At 46.6% G+C, this 25,537-nt stretch overlaps 3 protein-coding genes across 4 annotated transcripts; all 3 read right to left on the bottom strand.

Moving 5' to 3' along the window:
• Positions 1-269: 269 nt before the first annotated feature.
• LOC130526955 (macrophage mannose receptor 1-like) lies at positions 270-5,481 on the bottom strand. The gene is made up of 12 exons (XM_057034952.1): positions 5,177-5,481; positions 4,887-4,976; positions 4,585-4,638; positions 3,933-4,075; positions 3,727-3,827; positions 3,481-3,623; positions 2,318-2,389; positions 2,031-2,117; positions 1,729-1,782; positions 1,072-1,214; positions 873-973; positions 270-770 (listed from the first exon to the last, which is right to left on the bottom strand). The coding sequence occupies exons 1-12, from the start codon at positions 5,181-5,183 to the stop codon at positions 623-625; spliced, it is 1,143 nt and encodes a 380-aa protein (XP_056890932.1). The 5' UTR covers positions 5,184-5,481; the 3' UTR covers positions 270-622.
• Positions 5,482-5,990: 509 nt separating this feature from the next.
• On the bottom strand, positions 5,991-8,046 carry LOC130526954 (C-type lectin domain family 4 member E-like). The gene is given in 8 exon segments (XM_057034950.1): positions 5,991-6,490; positions 6,596-6,696; positions 6,800-6,837; positions 6,840-7,026; positions 7,087-7,145; positions 7,445-7,501; positions 7,750-7,839; positions 8,040-8,046. Coding segments are annotated over 8 exon segments (687 nt in total). The 3' UTR covers positions 5,991-6,342.
• Positions 8,047-9,197: 1,151 nt separating this feature from the next.
• LOC130527867 (myosin-9-like) lies at positions 9,198-25,205 on the bottom strand. 2 transcript variants are annotated; one of them, XM_057036658.1, is made up of 43 exons: positions 24,967-25,205; positions 22,568-22,758; positions 22,339-22,479; positions 22,078-22,234; positions 21,974-22,001; positions 21,616-21,709; positions 21,222-21,242; positions 20,371-20,463; positions 20,216-20,279; positions 19,649-19,747; positions 19,294-19,437; positions 19,104-19,199; positions 18,945-19,021; positions 18,599-18,793; positions 18,110-18,283; positions 17,852-18,025; positions 17,564-17,678; positions 17,137-17,327; positions 16,927-17,048; positions 16,657-16,726; positions 16,413-16,573; positions 16,216-16,324; positions 15,938-16,069; positions 15,632-15,838; positions 15,405-15,542; positions 14,943-15,066; positions 14,652-14,823; positions 14,311-14,523; positions 14,017-14,161; positions 13,736-13,942; positions 13,553-13,657; positions 13,268-13,420; positions 12,919-13,167; positions 12,628-12,840; positions 12,312-12,524; positions 12,068-12,229; positions 11,725-11,853; positions 11,521-11,609; positions 11,316-11,439; positions 10,752-10,960; positions 10,369-10,477; positions 10,065-10,237; positions 9,198-9,963 (listed from the first exon to the last, which is right to left on the bottom strand). In XM_057036658.1, exons 2-43 carry the CDS (start codon positions 22,751-22,753, stop codon positions 9,864-9,866), a joined length of 5,877 nt encoding a protein of 1,958 aa, XP_056892638.1. In that variant the 5' UTR covers positions 22,754-22,758; positions 24,967-25,205; the 3' UTR covers positions 9,198-9,863. The 2 variants fall into 2 exon arrangements, with proteins under 2 accessions (XP_056892638.1, XP_056892639.1); XM_057036659.1 differs by lacking the exon at positions 21,222-21,242.
• Between the last annotated feature and the right edge of the window lie 332 nt (positions 25,206-25,537).

Raw genomic sequence — 25,537 nt, 5'->3', positions numbered from 1 at the left:
CAGGAACATCTGCACCCTGTTTGGACTGGACTGTCTGAGGTCAAAGGCCAAAGGTGGGTGGACAAGAGGCAGAAGGGGGCTGGAGCGACAGCTGTGGTGGTCCCGAAAAATAGCAACATCGGGAGAATAGGACGTGAAGCTGAACAGGACGTGAAGATATCTGCAATTCCTGAGGGGGTTCCGAGCATTTGGGGTTCCAGCGAACCCCAGGAACAACAAATGGATAGTTCTGTGCGGTTCCAATGCTGTTGACTAAAATCAGTGTAAACGCTGGTTCAATGTGTTTATTTGCTTTAACTATTGAAAGATTACAGATTGTACCAGGAACACAATATTGCAGTGCAGTATAAAGGGCACGGCTCACAAGAAAAAAGTAATCCATCACCACCATATTTATCATTTCTGGTTTCAAGGCAGTTGATGGGCCGGTGGGAAAACAAGAAAACAATATATGTAATAAAACCCTCAAAGGAGACAGAGAGAAATCACCTGTGATGAATGACATGTGGGACAAAGACACCAGGACAAGAAGGGTTCTAATGGATCCGTCAGAAGGCATAAACTGCCGATAAAAACGGGTTCATGAGAACACGCAGACCCACTTATACTGATCATTTATGTTTTATGGAAATATCCTCTTTTCACACATATAGAAATTTCTCAATTCACAGACTAAATCGTTCCATCCTTTCTTGCCGTCTCTGTCAAAGTGTTCTACACAATCTTCTTGACTGCCCCTGTGATTGTTGGGCTCACCCAGGATCCAGTAGCTAAAAGAGTTAAAAAAAAAAAGAATACATTTTTAATTGTATAAGACCAGCTAGAATTCATTTGTTGGGAACATGAATTTCATTCCAGAAGGAGCGCAGCACCTTTCAGTTAATGGTGTTCCATCCACCCAGCGCCACGTCCCTTCACTTTCCTGCTCCATCAGTCCGATCCATAAGTTCATCTTGAAATTCTCCAGAAAAGCCTTGATGGTGGAGAGAAACCATCATGGCTGAGTTCTCCTTGCACCCAATCGGGACTGACTCTGCCCCCCCCCCCCCAGATCCATACCCCGTCACCCACCTGTTCCGCTCTGCTGTTGATGATGGCCAGATCTGCCTCCTCCTGCAGGCAGTACTCTCTGCTGAGGTACCACGTGTTCTTCACAGAGGATATGTAATACAAGCTTTTTTGGAAATGGAACCATCCTCGTTTGAAATAGGGATCTGTCGTGATTAACGTCACAAAATATAGGGAGAGGAAACAGGGACAGGTCAGAGAAGCAGAGCGACAGTTCAGAGAGAGGAAGCTAAGCGAACAAGATGAAACTTCCTGATGAAATCACTCTGTTTGCCCCCCCACCACCCACCACCCATCCATATTCTACGCCCCCGTCTCTCATTTGTAAAGGCCAGTCCTGTATCCTTGCTAGAGCGGATAACCAAGTGCTTTCTGGTGTTTATTTGTCAGCCTTATTTTCTCTCCTGCCAGCCTTCCCGTCTCTCTTCATGAAACTGGCCCCTTACTCAACTATGAGTGTTGCGCAATGGTCATCGGGCATTTGGAAGTTCCTGTCATGACTGATATTGAGACACCCTCACACCATATTTGTGCTTAACACTTAGAAACAATCAAGCGTCGGCTGAGTCGATGGAATGGAAATGGCGATCAGACCTGAGCGGTCAGACCGGTGGCCACACCGATTCTGGACGTCTGAGGCTTCTCTGACTTTAAACTTACCAAGTTTATCAAACTTATTTCTCTCTTCAGCTGTCCCATTTGGTGCTTCACTGTCTGAAAAAGCACAAATACTTTTATTAGACTTTGCAGAGGAATTATAATTATATTCAACGGACAATGGCTCCGGCTGAGCTGGAAACATTGTTTAGATCTTCAGAATTTATGGTTTTAATAGGAAATCATCAAGATTTTCTTCCTAAGAAAATTTTCTTGCTTTGTAACAGCAAAAAACAAGCATAACATTTTTTTGTCAAGATAGTAAACTTGGGGTGGAAAAAAACAAAAAAACTAGAAAGACTCACAAATGAGGCGCAGGCAGATGTTGAGAGCAGCTTGGAGCACACACAGGAGCCCAAAGCTCACGCCAATCACCCGATGGAGGTTTCTACCTGAGTTCGAGCAAAAAATAAGCAAAGTGGTGACATTTTTACAGAACATGTGTCTCAATGTGCACCGCGCAACAGCAACAAGAAAGAAAACACCGCGGAAGAGGAAAGTAAAAGAATGAAATTAATCCTACACGAGAAAACGCTGTTGGTTCATCAGAAGTTTCAGCCTAACTTTAAAAGTGTGTTGAACTGTGTCTCACCAGTCATCTTCACGTCAGCTGCTGTGCTGGGAGTCCTTATTCTGGCATCACCAGCATCGTTGCTGACTGTATCTTAACACCAGGCGCGTGATGTCATCGATGACGTAGTCTCGCAACAGCAATATACAGAATTCTAAATAAAATAACGGCGACCAAGTGATATGAAAGCTATCAAATCACGGAATTTGTCAAAATAGCTGTTCACACGCATAGGTTGCATCCCCAAAACAATCACACTTTGTCTGCGACACCACATGTAATGATGTTAAACTATGTGGTCATATTTTTCCAATATAGTCACTCCCAACAGTCCAGACTGACACAAAATGCAGCGTGTTGCGTGTAAAACGCAGCTGCAGGTTTTACATAATATGGCCAGCAGGTGGTGTCGTGAGCATATGATGCTGCAGGTCTGTCTTACTCGGTGAGAGACGCGCCTGATAGTCCCCGGTCTCCGCCTAGCGGGATGATACGGTACTGCACGCTGCATTGACGCACAGTTCAGCTCTAGTAAAATACTCCCCCCCCCCCCCCCCCTATTACAGCATTACAGGTCATAAATCTATTGTTTTAGAGGAGAAAACTGTTTTCAACTGATTCTTGCCTTTCTAAAAGCGGAGGGCTGGAGCGACAGCTGTGGTCGTCGCGAAAAATAGCAACATCGGGAGAATAGGACGTGAAGCCAAACAGGACGTGAAGATATCTGCAATTCCTGAGGGTTCTGAGCATTTGGGGTTCCAGCGAACCCCAGGAACAACAAATGGATAGTTCTGTGCGGTTCCAATGCTGTTGACTGAAATCAGTGTAAACGCTGGTTCAACGTGTTTTATTTGCTTTAACTATTGAAAGATTACAGATTGTACCAGGAACACAATATTGCAGTGCAGTATAAAGGGCACGGCTCACAAGAAAAAAGTAATCCATCACCACCATATTTATCATTTCTGGTTTCAAGGCAGTCGATGGGCCGGTGGGAAAACAAGAAAACAATATATGTAATAAACCCTCAAAGAGACAGAGAGAAATCACCTGTGATGAATGACATGTGGGACAAAGACACCAGGACAAGAAGGGTTCTAATGGATCCGTCAGAAGGCATAAACTGCCGATAAAAAGGGTTTATGAGAACACGCAGACCCACTTATACTGATCATTTATGTTCTATGGAAATATCCTCTTTTCGCACATATAGAAATTTCTGTGTTCACAGACTAAATCGTTCCATCCTTTGTTCTCTCTTTCAACTTGTTCTACACATTGTTCTTGATTGCCCTCGTAATTGTTGGGCTCACCCAGGCTCCAGAAGCTAAAAGAGTAAAAAAAAAAAAAGAATACATTTTTAATTGTATAAGACCAGCTAGAATTCTTTTGTTGGGAACATGAATTTCATTCCGGAAGGAGCACAGCACCTTTCAGTTAATGGTGTTCCATCCACCCAGCGCCACATCCCTTCACTCCCCTGCTCCATCAGTCCGATCCATAAGGTCATCTTGAAATTCTCCAGAAAAGCCTTGATGGTGGAGAGAAACCATCATGGCTGAGTTCTCCTTGCACCCAATCGGGACTGACTCTGCCCCCCCCCCCCCAGATCCATACCCCGTCACCCGTCACCCACCTGTTCCGCTCTGCTGTTGATGATGGCCAGATCTGCCCCCTCCTGCAGGCAGTACTCTCTGCTGAGGTGCCACGTGTTCTTCACAGAGGATATGTAATACAAGCTTTTTTGGAAATGGAACCATCCTTGTTGGAAATAGGGATCTGTCGTGATTAACGTCACAAAATATAGGGAGAGGAAACAGGGACAGGTCAGAGAAGCAGAGCGACAGTTCAGAGAGAGGAAGCTAAGCGAACAAGATGAAACTTCCTGATGAAATCACTCTGTTTGCCCCCCACCACCCACCCATATTCTATTCTACGCCCCCGTCTCTCATTTGTAAAGGCCAGTCCTGTATCCTTGCTAGAGCGTTTAACCAAGTGCTTTCTGGTGTTTTTGCCAGCCATATTTTCTCTCCTGCCAGCCTTCCCGTCTCTCTTCATGAAACTGGCCCCTTACTCAACTATGAGTGTTGCGCAATGGTCATCGGGCATTTGAAAGTTCCTGTCATGACTGATATTGAGACACCCTCACACCATATTTGTGCTTAACACTTAGAAACAATCAAGCGTCGGCTGAGTCGATGGAATGGAAATGGCGATCAGACCTGAGCGGTCAGATCGGTGGCCACACCGATTCTGGACGTCTGAGGCTTCTCTGACTTTAAACTTACCAAGTTTATCAAACTTATTTCTCTCTTCAGCTGTCCCATTTGGTGCTTCACTGTCTGAAAAAGCACAAATACTTTTATTAGACTTTGCAGAGGAATTATAATTATATTCAACGGACAATGGCTCCGGCTGAGCTGGAAACATTGTTTAGATCTTCAGAATTTATGGTTTTAATAGGAAATCATCAAGATTTTCTTCCTAAGAAAATTTTCTTGCTTTGTAACAGGAAAAAACAAGCATAACATTTTTTTGTCAAGATAGTAAACTTGGGGTGGAAAAAAACCAAAAAACTAGAACGACTCACAAATGATGAGGCGCAGGCAGATGTTGAGAGCAGCTTGGAGCACACACAGGAGCCCAAAGCTCACGCCAATCACCCGATGGAGGTTTCTACCTGAGTTCGAGCAAAAAATAAGCAAAGTGGTGACATTTTTACGGAACATGTGTCTCAATGTGCACCGCGCAACAGCAACAAGAAAGAAAACACCGCGGAAGAGGAAAGTAAAAGAATGAAATTAATCCTACACGAGAAAACGCTGTTGGTTCATCAGAAGTTTCAGCCTAACTTTAAAAGTGTGTTGAACTGTGTCTCACCAGTCATCTTCACGTCCGCTGCTGTGCTGGGAGTCCTTATTCTGGCATCACCAGCATCGTTGCTGACTGTATCTTAACACCAGGCGCGTGATGTCATCGATGACGTAGTCTCGCAACAGCAATATACAGAATTCAAAATAAAATAACGGCGACCAAGTGATATGAAAGCTATCATATCACGGAATTTGTCAAATAGCTGTTCACACGCATAGGTTGCATCCCCAAAACAATCACACTTTGTCTGCGACACCACATGTAATGATGTTAAACTATGTGGTCATATTTTTTCCAATATAGTCACTCCCAACAGTCCAGACTGACACAAATGCGTGTTGCACGTAAAACAGCGTGAAACGCAGCTGCAGGTTTTACATAATATGGCCAGCAGGTGGTGTCGTGAGCATATGATGCTGCAGGTCTGTCTTACTCGGTGAGAGACGCGCGATATTCCTCGGGCTCCGCCTAGCGGGATGATATGGTACTGCACGTTGCATTGACGCACAGTTCAACTCTCGTAAAATACTCCCCCCCCCTACCCCTATTACAGCATTACAGGTCATAAATCTATTGTTTTAGAGGAGAAAAACTGTTTTCAACAGATTCTTGCCTTTCTAAAAGCGGAGGGTTGGAGCGACAGCTGTGGTCGTCGCGAAAAATAGCAACATCGGGAGAATAGGACGTGAAGCTGAACAGGACGTGAAGATATCTGCAATTCCCGAGGGGTTCTGAGCATTTGGGGTTCCAGCGAACCCCAGGAACAACAAATGGATAGTTCTGTGCGGTTCCAATGCTGTTGACTGAAATCAGTGTAAACGCTGGTTCAATGTGTTTATTTGCTTTAACTATTGAAAGATTACAGATTGTACCAGGAACACAATATTGCAGTGCAGTATAAAGGGCACGGCTCACAAGAAAAAAGTAATCCATCACCACCATATTTATCATTTCTGGTTTCAAGGCAGTCGATGGGCCGGTGGGAAAACAAGAAAACAATATATGTAATAAACCCTCAAAGGAGACAGAGAGAAATCACCTGTGATGAATGACATGTGGGACAAAGACACCAGGACAAGAAGGGTTCTAATGGATCCGTCAGAAGGCATAAACTGCCGATAAAAACGGGTTCATGAGAACACGCAGACCCACTTATACTGATCATTTATGTTTTATGGAAATATCCTCTTTTCGCACATATAGAAATTGCTGAATTCACAGACTAAATCGTTCCATCCTTTCTTGTCCTCTCTGTCAATTTGTTCTACACATTGTTCTTGTTTGCCCCTGTAATTGTTGGGCTCACCCAGGCTCCAGTAGCTAAAAGAGTAAAAAAAAAAAAAAAGAATACATTTTTAATTGTATAAGACCAGCTAGAATTCATTTGTTGGGAACATGAATTTCATTCCAGAAGGAGCGCAGCACCTTTCAGTTAATGGTGTTCCATCCACCCAGCGCCACGTCCTTTCACTCCCCTGCTCCATCAGTCCGATCCATAAGGTCATCTTGAAATTCTCCAGAAAAGCCTTGATGGTGGAGAGAAACCATCATGGCTGAGTTCTCCTTGCACCCAATCGGGACTGACTCTGCCCCCCCCCCCCCCTCCCAGATCCATACCCCGTCACCCACCTGTTCTGCTCTGCTGTTGATGATGGCCAGATCTGCCCCTCCTGCAGGCAGTACTCTCTGCTGAGCTGCCACGTGTTCTTCACAGAGGATATGTAATACAAGCTTTTTTGGAAATGGAACCATCCTCGTTTGAAATAGGGATCTGTCGTGATGAACGTCACAAAATATAGGGAGAGGAAACAGGGACAGGTCAGAGAGAAGCAGAGCGACAGTTCAGAGAGAGGAAGCTAAGCGAACAAGATGAAACTTCCTGATGAAATCACTCTGTTTGCCCCCCCACCACCCACCACCCATCCATATTCTGCGCCCCCGTCTCTCATTTGTAAAGGCCAGTCCTGTATCCTTGCTAGAGCGGATAACCAAGTGCTTTCTGGTGTTTTTGCAGCCTTATTTTCTCTCCTGCCAGCCTTCCCGTCTCTCTTCATGAAACTGGCCCTTTACACAACTATGAGTGTTGCGCAATGGTCATCGGGCATTTGGAAGTTCCTGTCATGAGAAACCCTCACACCATATTTGTGCTTAACACTTAGAAAGAATCAAGCGTTGGCTGAGTCGATGGAATGGAAATGGCGATCAGACCTGAGCGGTCAGACCGGTGGCCACACCGATTCTGGACGTCTGAGGCTTCTCTGACTTTAAACTTACCAAGTTTATCAAATTTCTCTTTCTTCTCTTCAGCTGTCCCATTTGGTGCTTCACTGTCTGAAAAAGCACAAATACTTTTATTAGACTTTGCAGAGGAATTATAATTATATTCAACGGACAATGGCTCCGGCTGAGCTGGAAACATTGTTTAGATCTTCAGAATTTATGGTTTTAATAGGAAATCATCAAGATTCTCTTCCTAAGAAAATTTTCGTGCTTTGTAACAGCAAAAAACAAGCATAACATTGTTTTGTCTAGATAGTAAACTTGGGGTGGAAAAAAACAAAAAAACTGGAAAGACTCACAAATGATGAGGCGCAGGCAGATGTTGAGAGCAGCTTGGAGCACACACAGGAGCCCAAAGCTCACGCCAATCACCCGATGGAGGTTTCTACCTGAGTTCGAGCAAAAAATAAGCAAAGTGGTGACATTTTTACAGAACACGTGTCTCAATGTGCACCGCGCAACAGCAACAAGAAAGAAAACACCGCGGAGGAGGAAAGTAAAAGAATGAAATTAATCCTACACGAGAAAACGCTGTTGGTTCATCAGAAGTTTCAGCCTAACTTTAAAAGTGTTTTGAACTGTGTCTCACCAGTCATCTTCACGTCCGCTGCTGTGCTGGGAGTCCTTATTCTGGCATCACCAGCATCGTTGCTGACTATCTTAACACCAGGCGCGTGATGTCATCGATGACGTAGTCTCGCAACAGCAATATACAGAATTCTAAATAAAATAACGGCGACCAAGTGATATGAAAGCTATCAAATCACGGAATTTGTCAAAATAGCTGTTCACACGCATAGGTTGCATCCCCAAAACAATCACACTTTGTTTGCGACACCACATGTAATGATGTTAAACTATGTGGTCATATTTTTCCAATATAGTCACTCCCAACAGTCCAGACTGACACAAAATGCAGCGTGTTGCATGTAAAACGCAGCTGCAGGTTTTACATAATATGGCCAGCAGGTGGTGTCGTGAGCATATGATGCTGCAGGTCTGTCTTACTCGGTGAGAGACGCGCCTGATATTCCTCGGGCTCCGCCTAGCGGGATGATATGGTACTGCACGTTGCATTGACGCACAGTTCAACTCTGGCAAAATACTCCCCCCCCACCCCTATCACAGCATTACAGGTCATAAATCTATTGTTTTAGAGGAGAAAAACTGTTTTCAAGTTGTTCTTGCCTTTCTAAAAGCAACAACTTTTCAGAACACATTTTGGTCCGTCCAACTTCTGCACTATAAACACTGATACAACAAAAATCTACATTATCCTAAAACATTTTCCACTTTCACAACACTTGCTTAAAATTCTAAAATGGCCCAATATCCGCTATCCACACTTTTTTGGTTTACTTGAAAGTTTCCACTGGGGGTTTTTTTTTTGGTGACATTATGGTAAAAGGTCAGTCTGACATCATTGTTTTTGTGTGCAAATAAAACATAGTTTAACTGATGACACATTTAGTGACATTAGCTGATTCTTCCAGAGTCATGTGGAAAGAATCCTAAATTGAGGATTAGAAAAGATGGTCAATTATTTGCTTTGAGGAAGCAGTGTTTTTTTCTCATATGTGTCAATGTTAAGCTTTTAATCAATTGGTAAATTTTTTAAAAAAAAAACATTTGTAATACCATTTTTACTGGGGATTGCATTTAAAACCAGGTTGCGTCAATAAATGTCACTTCTGAATCATAATATAAACGTGTTCCAACTTGGTGAGGCGACAGATGAGGCAAGAAATGCTTTTTCGGTTTCTGTTTATTCCATAAAATATTTCAGAGCTAATGTGCCGACAGAATTTCCCCCACAGGAAGCACAACAAAGTCTGGATATGTGACCCGCCACCACGTATCTGAGCGTCAAAATGTAGTGAAGATGAGACGTCAACCATTATCACCAACGTTGCTGCATCTTGACTGAAGCACCCTGATGTTCTGAGCAATTCCTCTTGACTACTTGTGCAAAAATGAGGTAAAATAACTACAGGAAGAAAAGGTGCAGATAAAGAAAAGAAAAAGATGCAGCGGCTCATGAGACTAGCAAATTTTGAACACAGGACGACTGTGTGGAAACTCCCCAAAGACCTTAAATATGTGTGCAAAACAAGCAGAAAGTGTTTTGTCTCCCAAACTTGTCACGGCACATCGACCTCCACTACAAATGTGATGCAAAGACTGACTTTTTTTAGGATACAGCCACTTTAAAAGGCAAACGCCTTGAAAGAAAGTCTGTGTAGAAAAATATACCAGTCACTGAGATGAATATGATATTTGGCCAAATATAAATGCATAAGAAAATAAAGCAGTAAGGCTACAAGATCATTGTCAGGCGCGTGTTGTTAAATCCTCTGAGTAAATATTGCTGTGTTGCCATCTGCGAGGACATCTTCCATATTCTCCCCAGCATTTATTCAGTTGCAGGCTCAGTGTCAGCCGGCACGGCCACGTCATCATCGCTTTCCAGGCCAGAGCGATTCACCGTGCGAATCGTGAAAGGCAAGTCGCGCCTTTAAAAAAGAAAAAAAAAAGGAGTTAATCACAATTGCTGCACAGATGGCATTACTGTCAATATTCTTATTTTTAAGGATATAAAAAGGAGAGTCCGTACCTCAGCTTGCTCTTCAGAATGTTGACTTCTCGGTTCATGGTGTCTTGCGTCTCGTTAGCATCCTCCAGCTCCCTCTGCAGCTTCCTACGGTAGGCGTTGGCTCGGGTCACCTCCTCCTCCGCCTCCTCCAGCTGACGTTTCAGCTGACGCGTTCGGCTGTTCAGTTTGTCCGCCTGCAGACAGAGCGGCGCTTTATTCAATGCCATAAAATAAAAGGCAGTTTTTTTATTATAGGAGGATCAAAGTTAACGTCGGACTACGTGGCAGAGACGTCCCGGCATCAGTCGAGCCAGACGGCTCTCACCTGGTCCTTGTATTGCTCCGTGTTGCGTCTCTCGTCTTCAACCTGAAGCACAAGCTCCTTCATCTTCTTCTCTGTTCGTCTAACCATTCTGGTGGCCTGCTGGCGTTCCCTTAACACAGTTTCAGAAGGAACGAAGCAACATTTAGTGAAACTACGGCATTTATGAGACTGTCCGTGGTACGACAAAAGCACTCGAGTTCATTCAAGACTTTTTAAGAAAGCCTGAAGTTTGTTTCACTGCCGTCTCCTCTGGATTGATAAATACAGGCGTCACATGGCAATTTGTTAATATACGCTGCAGCACAAAGTGGAAAGGGCGACTCTGTTGGCCTTGGGTTCCAACCGCTGCTTCCCAACAGTTCCTGATATTCGCCGCCACTCACTTGATTTCTGTGTCCAGTTGTTCTTCCAGCTGAGCGACCTTGGCCTCCAGGGCAGTGAGGGAGGATTTGTACTTGGACTTGATTGTTGACTCCAGTTCCTGCAGCTTGAGACTCAGCTCCTTGTTCTTCCTCTCCGCCTGAGAGCGAGCTCCCTCCAGCCGCTGCGCGGCGCTGCGCTCTGCAGACAGCTCGGCGGTCAACTGATCGACCTAACGGCAGACGCACGGAAGCTCCAGCTCAGTCCAAACACAAACCACAGCACAACTGAATCGGTAGAGACTAATGAGATTGCATCGGACGCCCAGCTGGAATCCACAGAGGAGCCGCGTAAACGGAGGAGGGTGAAAACTTGGGCCAAAGCTGGGGTGGCGTTCACGTATACCTATCTCCCGACTCCCGATGGAGGACGGCAATTGCTTCGACTACCGATTGACATTTGAGACGGCGGCATTGGCGCCCGGCAGTTTTCCTTTAGCAAATACCCTCAGAATACTGTGCGGCCGGCGCCTTTATTCATCCTTTAAAGGATCGGTCATGTGATCAAGCGTCTGTGTGTGTGCACACCTGCAGCGTGGTTCTCTTGTTACGATCGTTCGCCATTTCACTGTTGAGCTGCTCTTCCTCCAGCTCCTCTTCCAGCTGGGTGATACGAGCCTCCAGCCGCCTCTTTTCGTCTTGCAGCATGGAACTGAGACACAAGGACAACATAAGCATGAACAGCCGGTGGCCGGCAGCGCCTCTAAACTGCTTCTGGCGTCGGGCCACGTACTTCTTGGTGTTGTTGCCGTTAATCTCATCCTGAAGCTCGTCTCTCTCGGCTTGCATCTGTCGCTTCAGTCTCTCTGCAGTGGCCAGGTCCTGAAGGGGGACAGTGAGACTGTAAAGGCTGATAATACAGAGGCTGCTGGGACATTACAGAAGACGGTGGAAATACTGAAGCTGCAGTGACGACCGTCTACAACCGTCTCAATACCTCCTGGAACTGTGCGGCGTCTGCTTCCATGGTTTTGACTTTCTTTTCCGTCTCCTTGGCACTGTTGATGGCTTCATCTCTGGATAGTCGCAGGTCTTCGGACTCTCTCATCATGTCTTTAAATTGGACCTGTGGAGTGCAAAATTAAATAATAATAAATACACAGAGCCACCTTGTTCTCCAGCCACACCTGTAAATGGGTGTTGAATTCTTTGACTGACGTATTGGCATCGGACTCCGTTATGTCGCAATATTTGTGAGCCACCAATTCTTTTCCTCAAACATGTTTAAACCTGAGCTGTAACTCAGCAGGAGTGAGCACGGAGGACCGGTTGGGTTTTACCTGGAGTTTCTTCAGCTGTTTGAGGGCTTCATCGCGGCCTTTGTTGGCAGCGTCGATGTGCACTTCCAGCTCTCCCAGGTCCAGCTCTAATTTCTTCTTGGCCGAGACGGCCTGAGATCGCTGCCGGCGTTCGTCTTCCAGCTCGGCCTCGAGCTCGTGGACCTGAGAGCAGAAGGTGTTTCGTCAGTGAACCTGTGAAACAGGAGCTTCTTTAAGGTCAGAGAGACAACTCTGGATACAGCACCTGCTTCACCAGCTGCTTTCTTCTCTCCTCTCCCTGCTCATCTCTGGCCTGCAGGTCTCGGTCAAACTGAGCCTTCATTGCCTGCATGTTGACCTCCAGTCGCAGTTTGGCGTCCTCTGTGGCCTGCAGCTCATCCTCCAGCTCCTCCAGCTGAGTTTTTATTTCCTCCAGCTGCTGCTCCGTGGCACGTTTTGACCTCTCCAGCTCATGAACCTGTTAAAAGGCTGCAGTGTTAGAGCTCGACTCTTCTAAATCCATTAAATATACTTTCGCCTTCCCACTTTGATCATCTTATGAGCTCAAGTGTTTCCCTCACATTCTTGCCAGCATCATCTTTAGAGGAGACCAGATCTTCCATCTCAGCTTTGAGCTGCTTATTTGTGCGCTCCAATTCGTTTTTCAGGTCCGTGATGGTCTCCAGCTCACGAGCCAGCGTCAGCGCTCGGGTCTCCTTCTCCCTGGCCTCGGCTTCGGCCTTGTCACGCTCTTCTGCATACTGAGTTGAGATGGTTTTCTCCTCGGCCAGCATCTATGGAAGGAAGAGAGTGGAAAATCATCAAGTTAAGCAAACAGCGAGTCACTTGAAAAGGCATGGCTGCCAAGATACCTGGTCAAACTTCCTCTGCTTCCTCTCCATGTTGTTGACAAGCTGCCTCAGACCGTCCTGGTTCACCAACAGATCGTCCAGCTCCTGCTGCAAACGGGTTTTGGTCCTCTCCAGCTTCTCATAGGCTGCCTCCTTCTCCTCCAGTTGCAGCTTTACAGTGTCAAACTCCCGCTGTAATCGCTTGCGGCTCTCTTCTGCAGACTCCAGGGACGAGACCTCCTGGTCCATCTTCTTCTTCATGTCTCCCAGCTGAGGATGCCAACATGGCGGAGTGAGGGGAGCGCATGTGTGACCTTGAAACATTTAGATCCCCGTTTATCTTGGACATAAAGAACTGTGGTGTCCCAACCTGGCCCTGAAGGACGGAGATCTGCTTCTCCACATTCTTCTTAGCCTCCTCCTCTTCCTCCAGCATCTCCCGGAGGCTGTTCTGCTCCTCCTCCATCTGCCTGAAACGGGTCGAGATGGCGAGCTTCTGCCGAGTCTCCTCCTGGAGCAACTCCTGCCGTGACAAGGACAAACAGAAAAGCCGTTGAAACGTCCGTGTAGGAGTTGGTATTTAGACGACGACCTCACAAAGAGTTTGCTGGTGTTCGATGAGATTAGAGAACATGGGCCGTTTTTTTGTGGGTACCTGTGTATCCTGAAGTTGGGACTCCAAAGACAACATATCTTTGCTGGATTTGGTGTTCTTGCCCTCCGATTCGTTCAAGAGGCTGTTGACGTTTTCCAGCTCCGACTAAACAACAGAATGACAGACCGTCTCACTTGACATCCTGGCAGGATCACCTTCAGGACTGTCTGAAGCTCCTCCTACCTGCAGCTTGGCGATCTTCTCCACAGCCTCCTGCCTCTGTCGCTCACAGTCTCCATATTTAACCTGGAGTTCCTGAACCTGGGACTCGGCCTTCTTGCGACGGTGTTCGGAGTCGGATTTGCTTTGCCCCAGAGTCTTCAACTCGATCTGCAGCTCGTTGAACTCACTCTCCAGGGCCTGTTTGGTTTTCTCCACTGACAACTTGTTCTGCGGGAGTGTCAAATCTGTCACACACGTCATCTGAAAATCACCCCTGAAATCATCTCTTCGCCGCTCCGTACCCGCTTGGCTTGTTCCAGCTGTTCGTTCATTTCATTAAACGCCTGAAGGTGCTTTTTGCTCAGTTCCGCGATCTGACTCTCGTGCATCTTGTTCTCCTCTTCCTGAGCCTTCCTCAGCTGGGCGACCTCCGTCTCACGTTTGGCCCTGAAAGACCAAAATAAGAGTTTAATGAACAAACAATACGACAAGAAAACTACATGATGAAACAATCGCGATGCCCCTTAAATCACTAATTCACTTTTGTTTCCTTCCCGTCTCTTCTGCAAATGTCATTAATTCAACGGGGGCTTCACCTCAGTTCTTGCTGCGCTGCAGTGGTGTCCAAAGTGTCATCCAGCTTATTCTTGATAGCTTCTAGCTCTTTTTCCAGCTCCTTGCACCGTTGGCCATTCTTGGAACGATAAAACTTCTCCCTCTCCAGGTCTTCGTCCAGCTCCAAGATCTGAGCTTCCAGCTCCTTGATCTTCTTCTGGGAGGCCATGTTGGCTGCAGCCTCCTCCTCAATCCTGCAAGACAGAGGAGGCGGCTCAAGGTGACGCCTTAGAGGCCTTTTGCTGTGAACTCCATTCATCTGATGAACACGGCGCTGGTTTTGTCGCTGTGGTGGTGTAAAGTATTTGGAAAGGACTTGAACCTGATCAGTGCGTTCTGGAGCTCCTCCTCCTTGTTGGCCAGCTGAGCTCGCAGATCTGCGATCTGGGCCTGCAGGTCCGCGATCTGGTCGTGGAGGTCAGTGGAGTCTCCCTCGAGTTTGCGACGGTTCTTCTCCAACTCTTGGCGCTGCTTCTCCTCTTTCCTGAGACGGTCTGTGTGACATCAAACTCAGACTTTATTCATTTCAACAGATTTGCACAAAGTGTCTTTTCAAGGTTTATTATTTAAACGGCAACAGATTCACTCAGACACCAAGCGTAAAAATACTTGCCCTCTAAATCGGTGATGATGGCCTCGTGCTTATTCTTCAGTTTTTGCAAACTTCTGGACTTTTCTTCCTCCTCAGACAAGTTAGAGGAGAATTCGGCGATCCTGTCCTCCAACAGTTTCTTCTCCTGGTGGTCAAAAAAGTGTTATAGCAACATCAAATGGATTTTGGTCCTTTAAAATCAAGGATAATTCTTTAATACAAGGAAATTAGGAGTCAAAATGTTGGATTAGGTCAGGGACAAAGGGAGAAACGTCCTGAGTGTACAAGTTAAGGAATATTTATAATCAAATAACAGAATCTGTTCATGATATAAAAATAGAGAAATGTGTCAAATTGTTCTAGAGAGACCTAAATATGTGGACTAAAGGATGCTCTCATGCACGATCATCCCTCCATCATCAAGTATTCATGTTAAAAGTTGGATGGTTTTATGTCATTTTTACAGCAAACGCTGCAACGGACCTTGTTGAGCTTGTTGTTCTGGTCGTCCAGCACCATGATATTTTCCTCCAGTGCCTTCATCTTTGAATCTGTGGTGACCTTCTCCATCTGAAGCTTCTGTCTGTCTGCTTCCTCCTCATCGAGCTGCTGCTCCAGGTCCTGGATCATCAACATGACCAACGTGTAAACTGCATTTTTACCCAATAAAGAGGCATATTTATAGAAAAGGTTACTGTCTCCTCACTGACAGCGATATTCTGCTGCATCTTTTTCCTCTCGTTGAGCATCTGGTTGACCCTCTCCTCCTCTTCCTCCAGGCGAGACTCCATGTCGTGCAGGATCTCCTCCAGCTCCTGCTTTCTGTTGACCAGACGGGCTCTCATCTCCTCCGCCTCTGCGCACAGCTCCGTCTCGGCCTGCAGCTGCTCTTGCAGAGCCATTTTCTCAGCATTGAGCTAGCAGAGAGAAATCACAGTCAAAGTGGGAAACGCATCTTTCACAGCAGCCTCTAAAACGCGACTCGAAATCCTCTCGACGAAAGGGAAAGCACCCACCTGTTGTTGTTTGCTTTCGAATTCTTTGATCATCTCTTCGGCCTGCAATTGTTTCTCCTTCACCTTGGAGAGCTCATCTTCTTTAGCCAGCATCTCCTCCTCCTGTCGGGTCACCTGCAGCAGAGGTTTCACCTGGAAGAGGACACAATCATCAACGCATATTAAAAAAAAAAAACACATGTTAAAGGGGCTTTATGGTCCATTAAAGCCCACAATGAAACCGCTTCATTAGGATAAACCCCTGCAGTTGCACTAGAGTCTGTTTAAGCATCTCTAACCTTGGTGAAAAGTCTCCACCACTGCCAGTTCCTAAGTTTCAGGTAAGCAGCACAGTTCCTCTGGATCACTTTCATGGCTGTCAGCTGCTGCTGCCTCTTGGTAAAAGCTCTGCAATATTAAAACATACATCAGCGTCGCCCTCAACGTGTGAAATCTGATCCTTGATCAAATAAAGGCGCAGGTTATTTCTGCATACTTGCGAGCCACATATCCTCTGCACCAGGCCTGGAAGGTGATGATCACATCTGTGATCTTCATGTCTCGCTCCTCCTCCAGGTGAGCCAGGACTCCAGCTCTGAAGAAGACTTTACTTTGGCCAATGCGGTACAGGTTTGGGTCCAGTTCCAGAGCTTTGATCTTATGTGATAAAGACAGGTGCGGCTCAATACTCAACACTACAGCCAAAAATAACGCAGCTGCTCATGATTTTCTGTTCTTACCATGAGAACACAGGCCTGTTTGCCATCCATGAACCCCTTTGGAATGGCATTAGGGGTCAGGATTTCATACCTGAAAAGAGTTAAGTGATAAAACAACCTCATCTAAATCACATTTGTTGTCATATTTACTGCTGCAGGTCTTTTATTCTCCTACTGCATCACGCATATTCCCTCAACTCTAAGTCGTAAACAGTTCTAGAGTTTCTTCACTGAAAGATTGACAGGTAGCAGTCAGAAAAATCAAATCAGGCCATCATGAAAGATTGTAACCTCTGTCTGAACTCCTGGAACACGACGCGGTTGGGGAATCCTTGTCTGCAGATGCGAATTCCCTCCAGGACTCCATTGCATCTCAGCTGGTCCAGCACCAGATGAGGCTCAAGTTTACCTGCCTGAGGAAAGAAATTAAGAAAGAAATTACTTTGCTTAAAACCCACACATGACCACTCTGAAACAGCTTCAGTGCCAACAGTCATTTACCTTCTTCTCGTGGTTAGGGATGATACAACGGACAAAGTTGGGATTGGTGTTCCTTAGAGTGGTCATGAGGTTACCCAGCTGCTCCTTGTACAGTTGACCCACGGTGCGGAACATCCCCTTCCTGGTTTTAAACGCTCCATATGTGGAGTCTGACATCCCGGCAACCTTATCCAGGCCAACAATATGGTCCACTTTGAGGATGGAGAAGAAGAAAAAAAAAAATCAAATAATGAACATTCTAAAAGGATTTTACCGATATACGCATCAATGGACAGAAACCAGGCAAGTACAACCCATAATTCCTAACGCCTGGTCTGCAGTTCATTACGTGCAGTTCAAGCGACGCTCCGCTAGGTGGCGCTAAAACGCGCGATTCTGGTGTGACCTATTAAAAACAATATTTCAGCTCATGAACGGTTTCACTCACTGTCCCTCCACAGCTCAGCTGTAAATTTGTCAGTAGACTGGTTGAGCAAATTGGCCACGCTTTCATTCAGAGGATCCATGTTTTTCATCAGCCATTCATCTGCTTTGTAATCCACCTGCACCAGAAGAGGGAAAAAAAACAGTCACAATTTACCTGTATTCTAAACTACAAATAACTATCTTGGATTTGTATATTCAGCAACATTATAAATGATTTTACTTAATTGTTTATTATGTATTATAATGTATTATTTCTGTATTAAAAAGGTGTGGTTAAAGTTGAATGAACCTTTCCGGCATAGTGCATGATGCAGAAGTCAACATCATCCTTAAGTTTCTTGGGCTTCTGGAACTTGGGGTGTGTTCCCTGCTCCTGAACCACTTTCTCTACAAAGCTCTTGTCTGTGGCTTTGGGGAACCAGCACTCTTCGTCCAGCAGGGCCAAGATCCCTGGAGGCCCGGCCTGGGACGGGGACAGAAGCAAAGAGGGGAGGACGTGAGCGTCCAGCTCTTTAAATAAGACAGCGGATTACTTTTAGTTACGTACGGGTTTGTCAATGAGGTCAATGCAGGGCTGCAGATCGAGGCCGAAGTCGATGAAGCTCCACTCGATGCCCTCTCTCTGGTACTCCTCCTGCTCCAGGATGAACATGGTGTGGTTGAAGAGCTGCTGCAGCTTCTCGTTGGTGTAGTTGATGCACAGCTGTTCAAAGGAGTTCAGCTGTGCCGGGAAAGCAGAAAAGCCAGAATCACTGCCTGCGTCGTCGTCGTCTTGAGCAATATTTCCTGCTTTTCTTTGATGTGGCGAAGCAACGGGAGATCGGATGCTAATTAAAGCTTCAGAATTATCCAGTAGGGTTAATTTGTGGAGAATCCTTTGATGCCCAAGTCTTTACAAACCAGACCTTCCTGAACCAGTTTACGTGACCAAACCATGATTCGATTTTTCTGTAGTTTCAGATTATTCACCCGTTCCGATTCCCGTGTGTAATAACAATCCCAGCACGCAGCAGCGCGGAGGCCTTGAAGGTCGTACCTCAAAGATCTCAAACCCGGCGATATCGAGGATGCCGATGAAGGAGGCTCCTTGCCTCTTGGTCTTGTCCAGCGCCTTATTGATCCTGAACACCAGCCAGCGGAACATCCTCTCGTAAGAAGCTTTGGCCAGAGCCTCGACGGCAAACTCCGCCTGCTCCTGGGTCTGAGCCTTCTGGACGTAGTCTCTACCAACCTGCAAAAAACAAAACAGGAGAACAGGATGAATCCAGCTGTGCTAAACTCACACGAAATCACATTTCTGTGTGTTTGGAATCAAATGTCTGCTTAAAAAAAGGCTCAAGGCTTATGTGAATGTTATTTTTGTAATATTTGTGCACTGTGACCTTGATTCTGGGAGACAGGATGGCCCGTGTGAAGTCGGTCACGTTGACGCTCAGGAGGTGACACACTTTCTGCGCAGCTGCGGTGATAAAACGGGGGGTCGGAAATTCAATGCAAACCAAAGAGAGAGAGAAGCTCGGGGCGAACGAATGCCGCAGTACCGGTGTCGTCGGGCATGGACGCCTGGTCAGAGTGGCGCTCCTTCTTGAAAGTCATGTTCCCCAACTGAAGCACGGCCGACACCACCTTCAGGAAACCTGTGGGACAGAGGGGCTCAGTCTGAGCTCATCAAGCCCGCACCTTCCAGTACTCTAATGGCTACCCATCACATCAAAACCAAGTCATTGGTACCAATTCTCTCTTCTTCTGGGATGCTCATGATGTGAAAGGCCTCCATGGTTTCGGCAAACAGCTCCTTGTCCTGGAGACCCGGGATGGTCATGTTCCCGTTGGACAGGAAACGGTATTTGCTGTAGTCCTCCAGGCATAACTCGGCTGGAGAGCAGAAGAGAGGGACTTGTCAACAAAACAGTTGTTTTCAGGGTTGTTATGTTGCACCTTCAAACTCGTGCCGCCATCACCTCTATTTCAACATTTAATGGCCAAACAAGGCGCCAGCAGGTATGTGTCTGAGTTTGTGTGTTTTAACTGGTAAATATGCGACTGGATGTTATAATATGGGCTGAAATAGAAGATGTTTTCTCACAACGTAGCTTGTCTCCTGCTCCCGTCAGCAAGTAGTAGAAGATGTGGAAGCTGCGCTCCTCTTTAGCTTGACGAATAGCACGAGACTTCTCCAGCAGATCTGGTCATGTCTCGGTCAAGAATATAAACACAACAAAGTGCACAAAACATCACAGTGGCCTAAAGGCACCTCAGAAGCACATGATACACCTTTGGTCTTATAGCCGCTAATGCTAATCCTGTTAACAAATTTGCCGTGTCTATCATAAAACAAATAGGCAGAAAACAGGAGGTTTAGCATGACTGTAAGCAAACCGGTTTGTGTTGGCAAAATGAGCCAAGGGAAGCTGTGGCCTGAGGCTACCTGGCAGGTTTATCTGGTTCCGGACTGGAAAAAGAACTGAAAAGAAAGGCCTGGGCAAAATTCCCGTATTATCTTCCTTTATGTTAAGCAGGGTGAAGTTTCTCTCCCTTTTCACTTGCAAAAAAAGAGCAACTTACAATTGAAGTAAGCAGCATAAGGTTATGTTTGCTCTGTGCTTGTGAAGCTCCCCATTTTAGCAGAAATGCTCTTTGAATGGGAGGATACAAGTCTCGATGTTTGCTCCAACGATGTATCCGTTCACGTCAAAGTTGATCCTGATGAATTTGCCCTACAGAAATCAAACCGGTCACAAGTGGGAAAAAAAAAAAAGAGCCATCGACGGGGGAGACGCGTTCACATTTAACAGCATCCTGCCTTACAAATCTAGAGGAGTTGTCGTTCTTAACAGTCTTTGCGTTGCCGAAGGCCTCCAGGATGGGGTTTGCCTGCAGCAGCTGCTTCTCCAGTTCTCCCTAACAGACAAAACACACCAACAAAACTATCAGTAAACCCAAATGCCATCAAAAGGATCAAGGACAAGTAAATACTGAGCACTCCTACACCGTCCCATCCACACAGGGACACCCAAGACAAGAGTGAAGCAGGAGCGGACAAGAAACCAATAGCTGCAGGGTCAAAGATAACGTCAGCTAACACAAAAGGAATGTTTGGCTTCTTGAGATAAAATTTGGGAGGTTAAAGTTCAGCTGCTCGTTACACAATAATTATAATGATGGTAGACGGCTACAGGAGAAGACCTGCATGTTGGGAGATTCCTGCTGCAGCGTTGTGCTAAGCTAGCAGCTGGCTTTCATGTTTGAGGGAGGTTTAGGCTTTGCTTCTGGGAAAAAAAAAAAAGCCCAGTGTGTTACGCGAGGGCCGTACTCATTTAGGCAACATAAATATTTTTCCTCTTCTTTTCTGCAAATAGGCTGGCTTGGTCAGTGGAACTGTTGTTTAGATGCAGGCAGCTGTTCCACAACTGTTCTGCTCATCTGGTTCTCTTTGTTGAAACATGCCACCATTGTAAATAAAAAAAATAAAAAAAGTTCAAAAAACGCACGGCCCCACGGTTGAGTTAGTAGTCACGGGTACAAGGGCAAGAAGACAGAAAAACAACATTTAACAAAGCTGAACTTGGAATCCCCAGAAAGAGAATGAAATGGTTTCCATGAGAACAGCACTGGCATTAATGTTCAGACAACATGCAAATGGAGACGAGTGAACTCACATGCGATAAAACTGCGCTGCCCTGTGGGAGGAGGTATAAAACAAGAGGGTTTAACATCTGTCACAGACCTGAGCGCACGCACGCACACACACTCTGCATAACAAACTACCCCTGAGGAAACTAGGAGAAATCATTTAACACTTTGTGAAAAATCATTGTAAACAGCCATTAAAAAGAACAAGGACAGGAAGAGACTCGTCTGTGCAGCAGCAGAGAAGTGATACGGGCGTGTTGAGACCTGAAAGAGGAATGTGGGATCCAGGCACATTAGTTTTTAGAACCAGAACAAAATAAGATAACAGTAACATCAGAAGGGGGGATGAATAACGAGGTGTAAAAAACACATTAAGAACAATACAAGACATGAAGAGAAGAGTTCACATGACACACTGACCTGATCTTTCTTGGATTTGAAGGATGAGGCGATATAAGCCAGATACTGAATGACTTTCTTGGTGTTTTCAGTCTTTCCTGCCCCCGATTCACCGCTGGAATGTTGCATAACAGAACATAAAAGGGTCAACGCCACATTCCCAGAGCCTTTAATAATAACAGTCTGGCCCATTTTCTCATTTCCTGCAGGAATATCCAATTAGAAAAACTCTGATGAGCCAGTTCCATCACCAAATATGGGCCACAACATCAGCAACCCCGCCGCGGCTCAATGTTTCAATGACGAAGCCGTTAATAATCAACCTTCAACAAACACATCTAGAAATCTAACTTAAATACACGAAATCAGAGGAACCTACGTGCAGAGGATGGACTGGTCCTCGCGATCTGACAAACACACCAGAAAAACCAGTAAGTACACGGTCCAGTTACACGTCAGTGAACTGCCAATCAGGACGGGTACCCTGCATCATGCTCCTGTAGGCCGTGTCCGTGATGGCGTAGATGTGTGGGGGCATCTCGTGCCTCTTCTTGCCCTTGTACATGTTGACGATGTCCTCGCTGTAGATGGGAAGGTGCTTGTAGGGATTCACCACCACGCAGAAGAGACCGGAGTAGGTCTGGGGGACAAAGTGAGAGGACGGACACACACACACAAACACACTCTCAATCCTCAGGTCAAGCCCAGGGTTGTTCTGTGAAGCCTCGCAGGGTGCAGACTCACGTAGATGAGTCCGGAGTAGTACCGCTCCTTCAGGTTATGCAGCACGGAGGCCTCGTTCAGGCAGGTGAGCTCCGCCATGTCCTCCACCTTGCTGAACTTGGGTGGGTTCATCTTCTGAATGTCATCCTTGTTCACCTTCACCTGAGATTTAGAGACGACGGAGACCGACGTCCGGATCAGACTCGGGTGGCAGGCGCCGACCGGTCCCGCACAAACGGATCCGACTCACCTTTCTGCCAGAATCCGTCAGCTCGACCATGCACTCGTCCCCGAGCTCCTCCTTCACGGAGCCGGGCTCGAAGCCCAGCTTCTCCGAAGGGATCCACACCAGCTTCTTGGAGGCCCAATCCGCCTGGGCCAGAGGGTTGTTGACCCCACTGCGGTCCCCGTACAGGAACTTGTCGGCGTCCGTCATGATGGCTGCAGCAGAGCAACAGAGCACATTTAGGAAAACGCGGCCTCGCCAAGGGAAACAAGTGAAACCAGCCGGCCGGAGCGCTTTTCCATCTTCATCCGGGACTCCTGCAGGTCTAAAGATGCGCGCTCCGCATTCAGGCTGTTCACATCTGGCGTTACTGCAGGTTACGAACGCAACAAAGATCTTTTAAAGCTGCTGCAGGGTTGCTGACACAGAAAAAAAATCTATTTCTTTCATCGCTCCTGGTCTGATGACAATCGTCACTCATTGGATGTGATATCGGGTCTGTTTGCCTGATGCAGATAAGCCGTGATGTGCAACGACTTTTAAATATTTAACCAGCGACGTGTAGTGCTTCAAAAAGGTGACGACACACTCCAGACAGAGGCGACTCCACACGACACAAGTGCGGCTCGTGACCGGAGACACAACACGCTGAAGTGTTGAGCTGCTCCAAGCACAACTTCACCCATTTTTCCCCACATTCCTTCCTCACTGGCTCGGAATTCCATGAATTCCCGTCTTTCTCCCACTCCCCGTCACTCAGCCCTCCGTGATGGATGTACGGCGATTACGCAAGAGGGCTTCTGCACATTTGTAAACCAGGTTATGTAAAATTCTAAAAAAAAAAAAAGCTGGATGCTTTGGGTCAGGGATGCTTTGCAGGTAGAGACGCAGACGGAATGTGGAGAGCAAGTCTGGGCAGACGGGGACGAGCAATAATATCACAGCCGCACCCTGCAAGGACGACTCCATCGGGAAGAATTAAACACAACCTCCAGAGGCCGTAAACTCCACAACCTGGACGCCAACTTAGGCCGCAACAAAGAAAAAAAATCAGACTGACACAACAGAAGATGTGCAGAATGCGCTGGAATACAACCATGACATGTTTGACATACATTTTTTTTTTTTTAAAAAAAAACACTTCTGCAGACGCATTTACATGCAGGGAGAGGCGCGATGCAGCTGTTTTCTCCGAGTGTGTGTGTGGTGCGGGTGCGCGCACAAAGTGATAAAAGCCTGTGTGTGTTTATAGAGCAGGGATAAAGTGATCAGTGCAAGAGGTGTCATCTGTGTTCCTCTTAAGTTCATTATGTGCTCAGACTTGGGGGGGGGGGGCGAGGAGGGGAGGGGATGGTCACTCACCACAGAGGACCGTGAGTAAGCATCACACACACATCCACGCACGCACACTTGTGACATTTGTGTGCGGCTTCACTGCTGAAAGCAGGCGTGAGTCAACTTCCTGAGGAAGTGGCTGCAACTGTGTGTTGCTGCATTCTGACTCGGTTCACAATGACACGGCCGCTCGGTGCCTCCTGCCCTGCACCCCCCCGACAACTCCTCTGCCTCCTTCCGTCTCATCAGGCTTGTTTTCAGCGGCGTCTCCTGTTCTTGGCTGCCTGTCAACCCGCTGCCTTGATCCAGGCTTCCACGGTTCTTATCTAACGGAGGGCAAGCGCTCTGCCATCTGCGTCTGCCAGCCGGGGGAGAGCAAAGTGGACGACACCAGCAGGGTCCAGTTGGAGAAACGAGGCCACTGTGTCTGAGGAGCAGGGCCGATGTACAGCGGCTGCATCACAAATGTGACACTAATACAAAATAAACATGAATTGAATGTAGGAGAAACGAATCTAACTTCTGTACAGATGTGACGGTGCTGCCTGAAAGAGAATAACTTTAAAATTAAGGCAGAAGTGCTCCAATTTAAGCCCCGACCTACCAGGAGTGTGTCCTGGGGGCACACACGGGAGCAGGGTGTGTACAATATCTTTTATGAGAATAGTGGATACCAGGAAAAGCGTCTGAAATGATGCCAGTGAGCTTGATAAGGTTGCAGGAAGGAAGCTTCTAAAGTCTAAAAAGGTTACGGGAGGACGGAAACCCGAGTTTTGGAGGGACCGGTGAATATTGTAACATTGCGTCGTTTGTTTTATGAACAGAAAACTTTAAATTCGTGCGGTATTTTTTTAAAAAAAAATCATTTCTCTGTGAGAGAAGAAACAAGCGACGTATATGAATCGACATTCGAGCGCGACGCTCTGCTGAACTCTAATTATAAAATAGTTGAGCCGAATTTAGCGGAAAAACAGAAGAATGTCAGATTAAACTGAACTAAAACTCAACTGAGCTACACGCTAAAGCGAGAGCGGCCGCGAGGACGCCGCCACCCTTCAAATGAGGAAGCGACAGCGCGAGACACACACCTGGTTTTCAGCGGCAGGCACTGTCGGCGGGCTCGGTTCGGTTTCTGGTGTTTGCAGCGGTGAGATTCGGCTCGGAGACGCGTCGGTTCACACACAAACAGCCTCTCTGCGGCTCTGTCATGCGGTCCTGTGTTTCAGGCGTGGTTCGGCCGGGACGGACGCTCCGCACCTCGAGTTCCTGCAGGTAAGTCGGAAGCTCCGCCCCTCTGTGCTGCGTTCACGGACTCCACGTCCAAAAAACAGACCCGGATTTTAAACTTGCGTTATTTTATTCTTGAAAATGAAAAGGAGCCGAATTTGAATCGCTAGCAACACTGTAGGTGTGGGAAATGTGTCGTGACGCCACTTAACTTTCGAAAACGACACATACAGAAACATTTATTTAGATGTTAAAAAACGACTAAACGCCTAAAGGCACCTTACATGTATTGCATTTTTTATTATCACGATGAATGTGTGGGGGGAAACGTGCGACATGAGCTAAGGATGAGGATAAAATACATTGATTGTTGTGACCCGCATGAGGACAGTGCTGGTGCGTGCACTGGAATGCCGTGGCTCGTCGGTACCT

Source organism: Takifugu flavidus, chromosome 6 (genome assembly GCF_003711565.1).
Source record: "Takifugu flavidus isolate HTHZ2018 chromosome 6, ASM371156v2, whole genome shotgun sequence".
Lineage (NCBI taxonomy): Eukaryota > Metazoa > Chordata > Actinopteri > Tetraodontiformes > Tetraodontidae > Takifugu > Takifugu flavidus.
The sequence above is the reverse complement of the archived record's forward strand: the minus strand, read 5'-3'. Positions and strand labels throughout refer to the sequence as shown.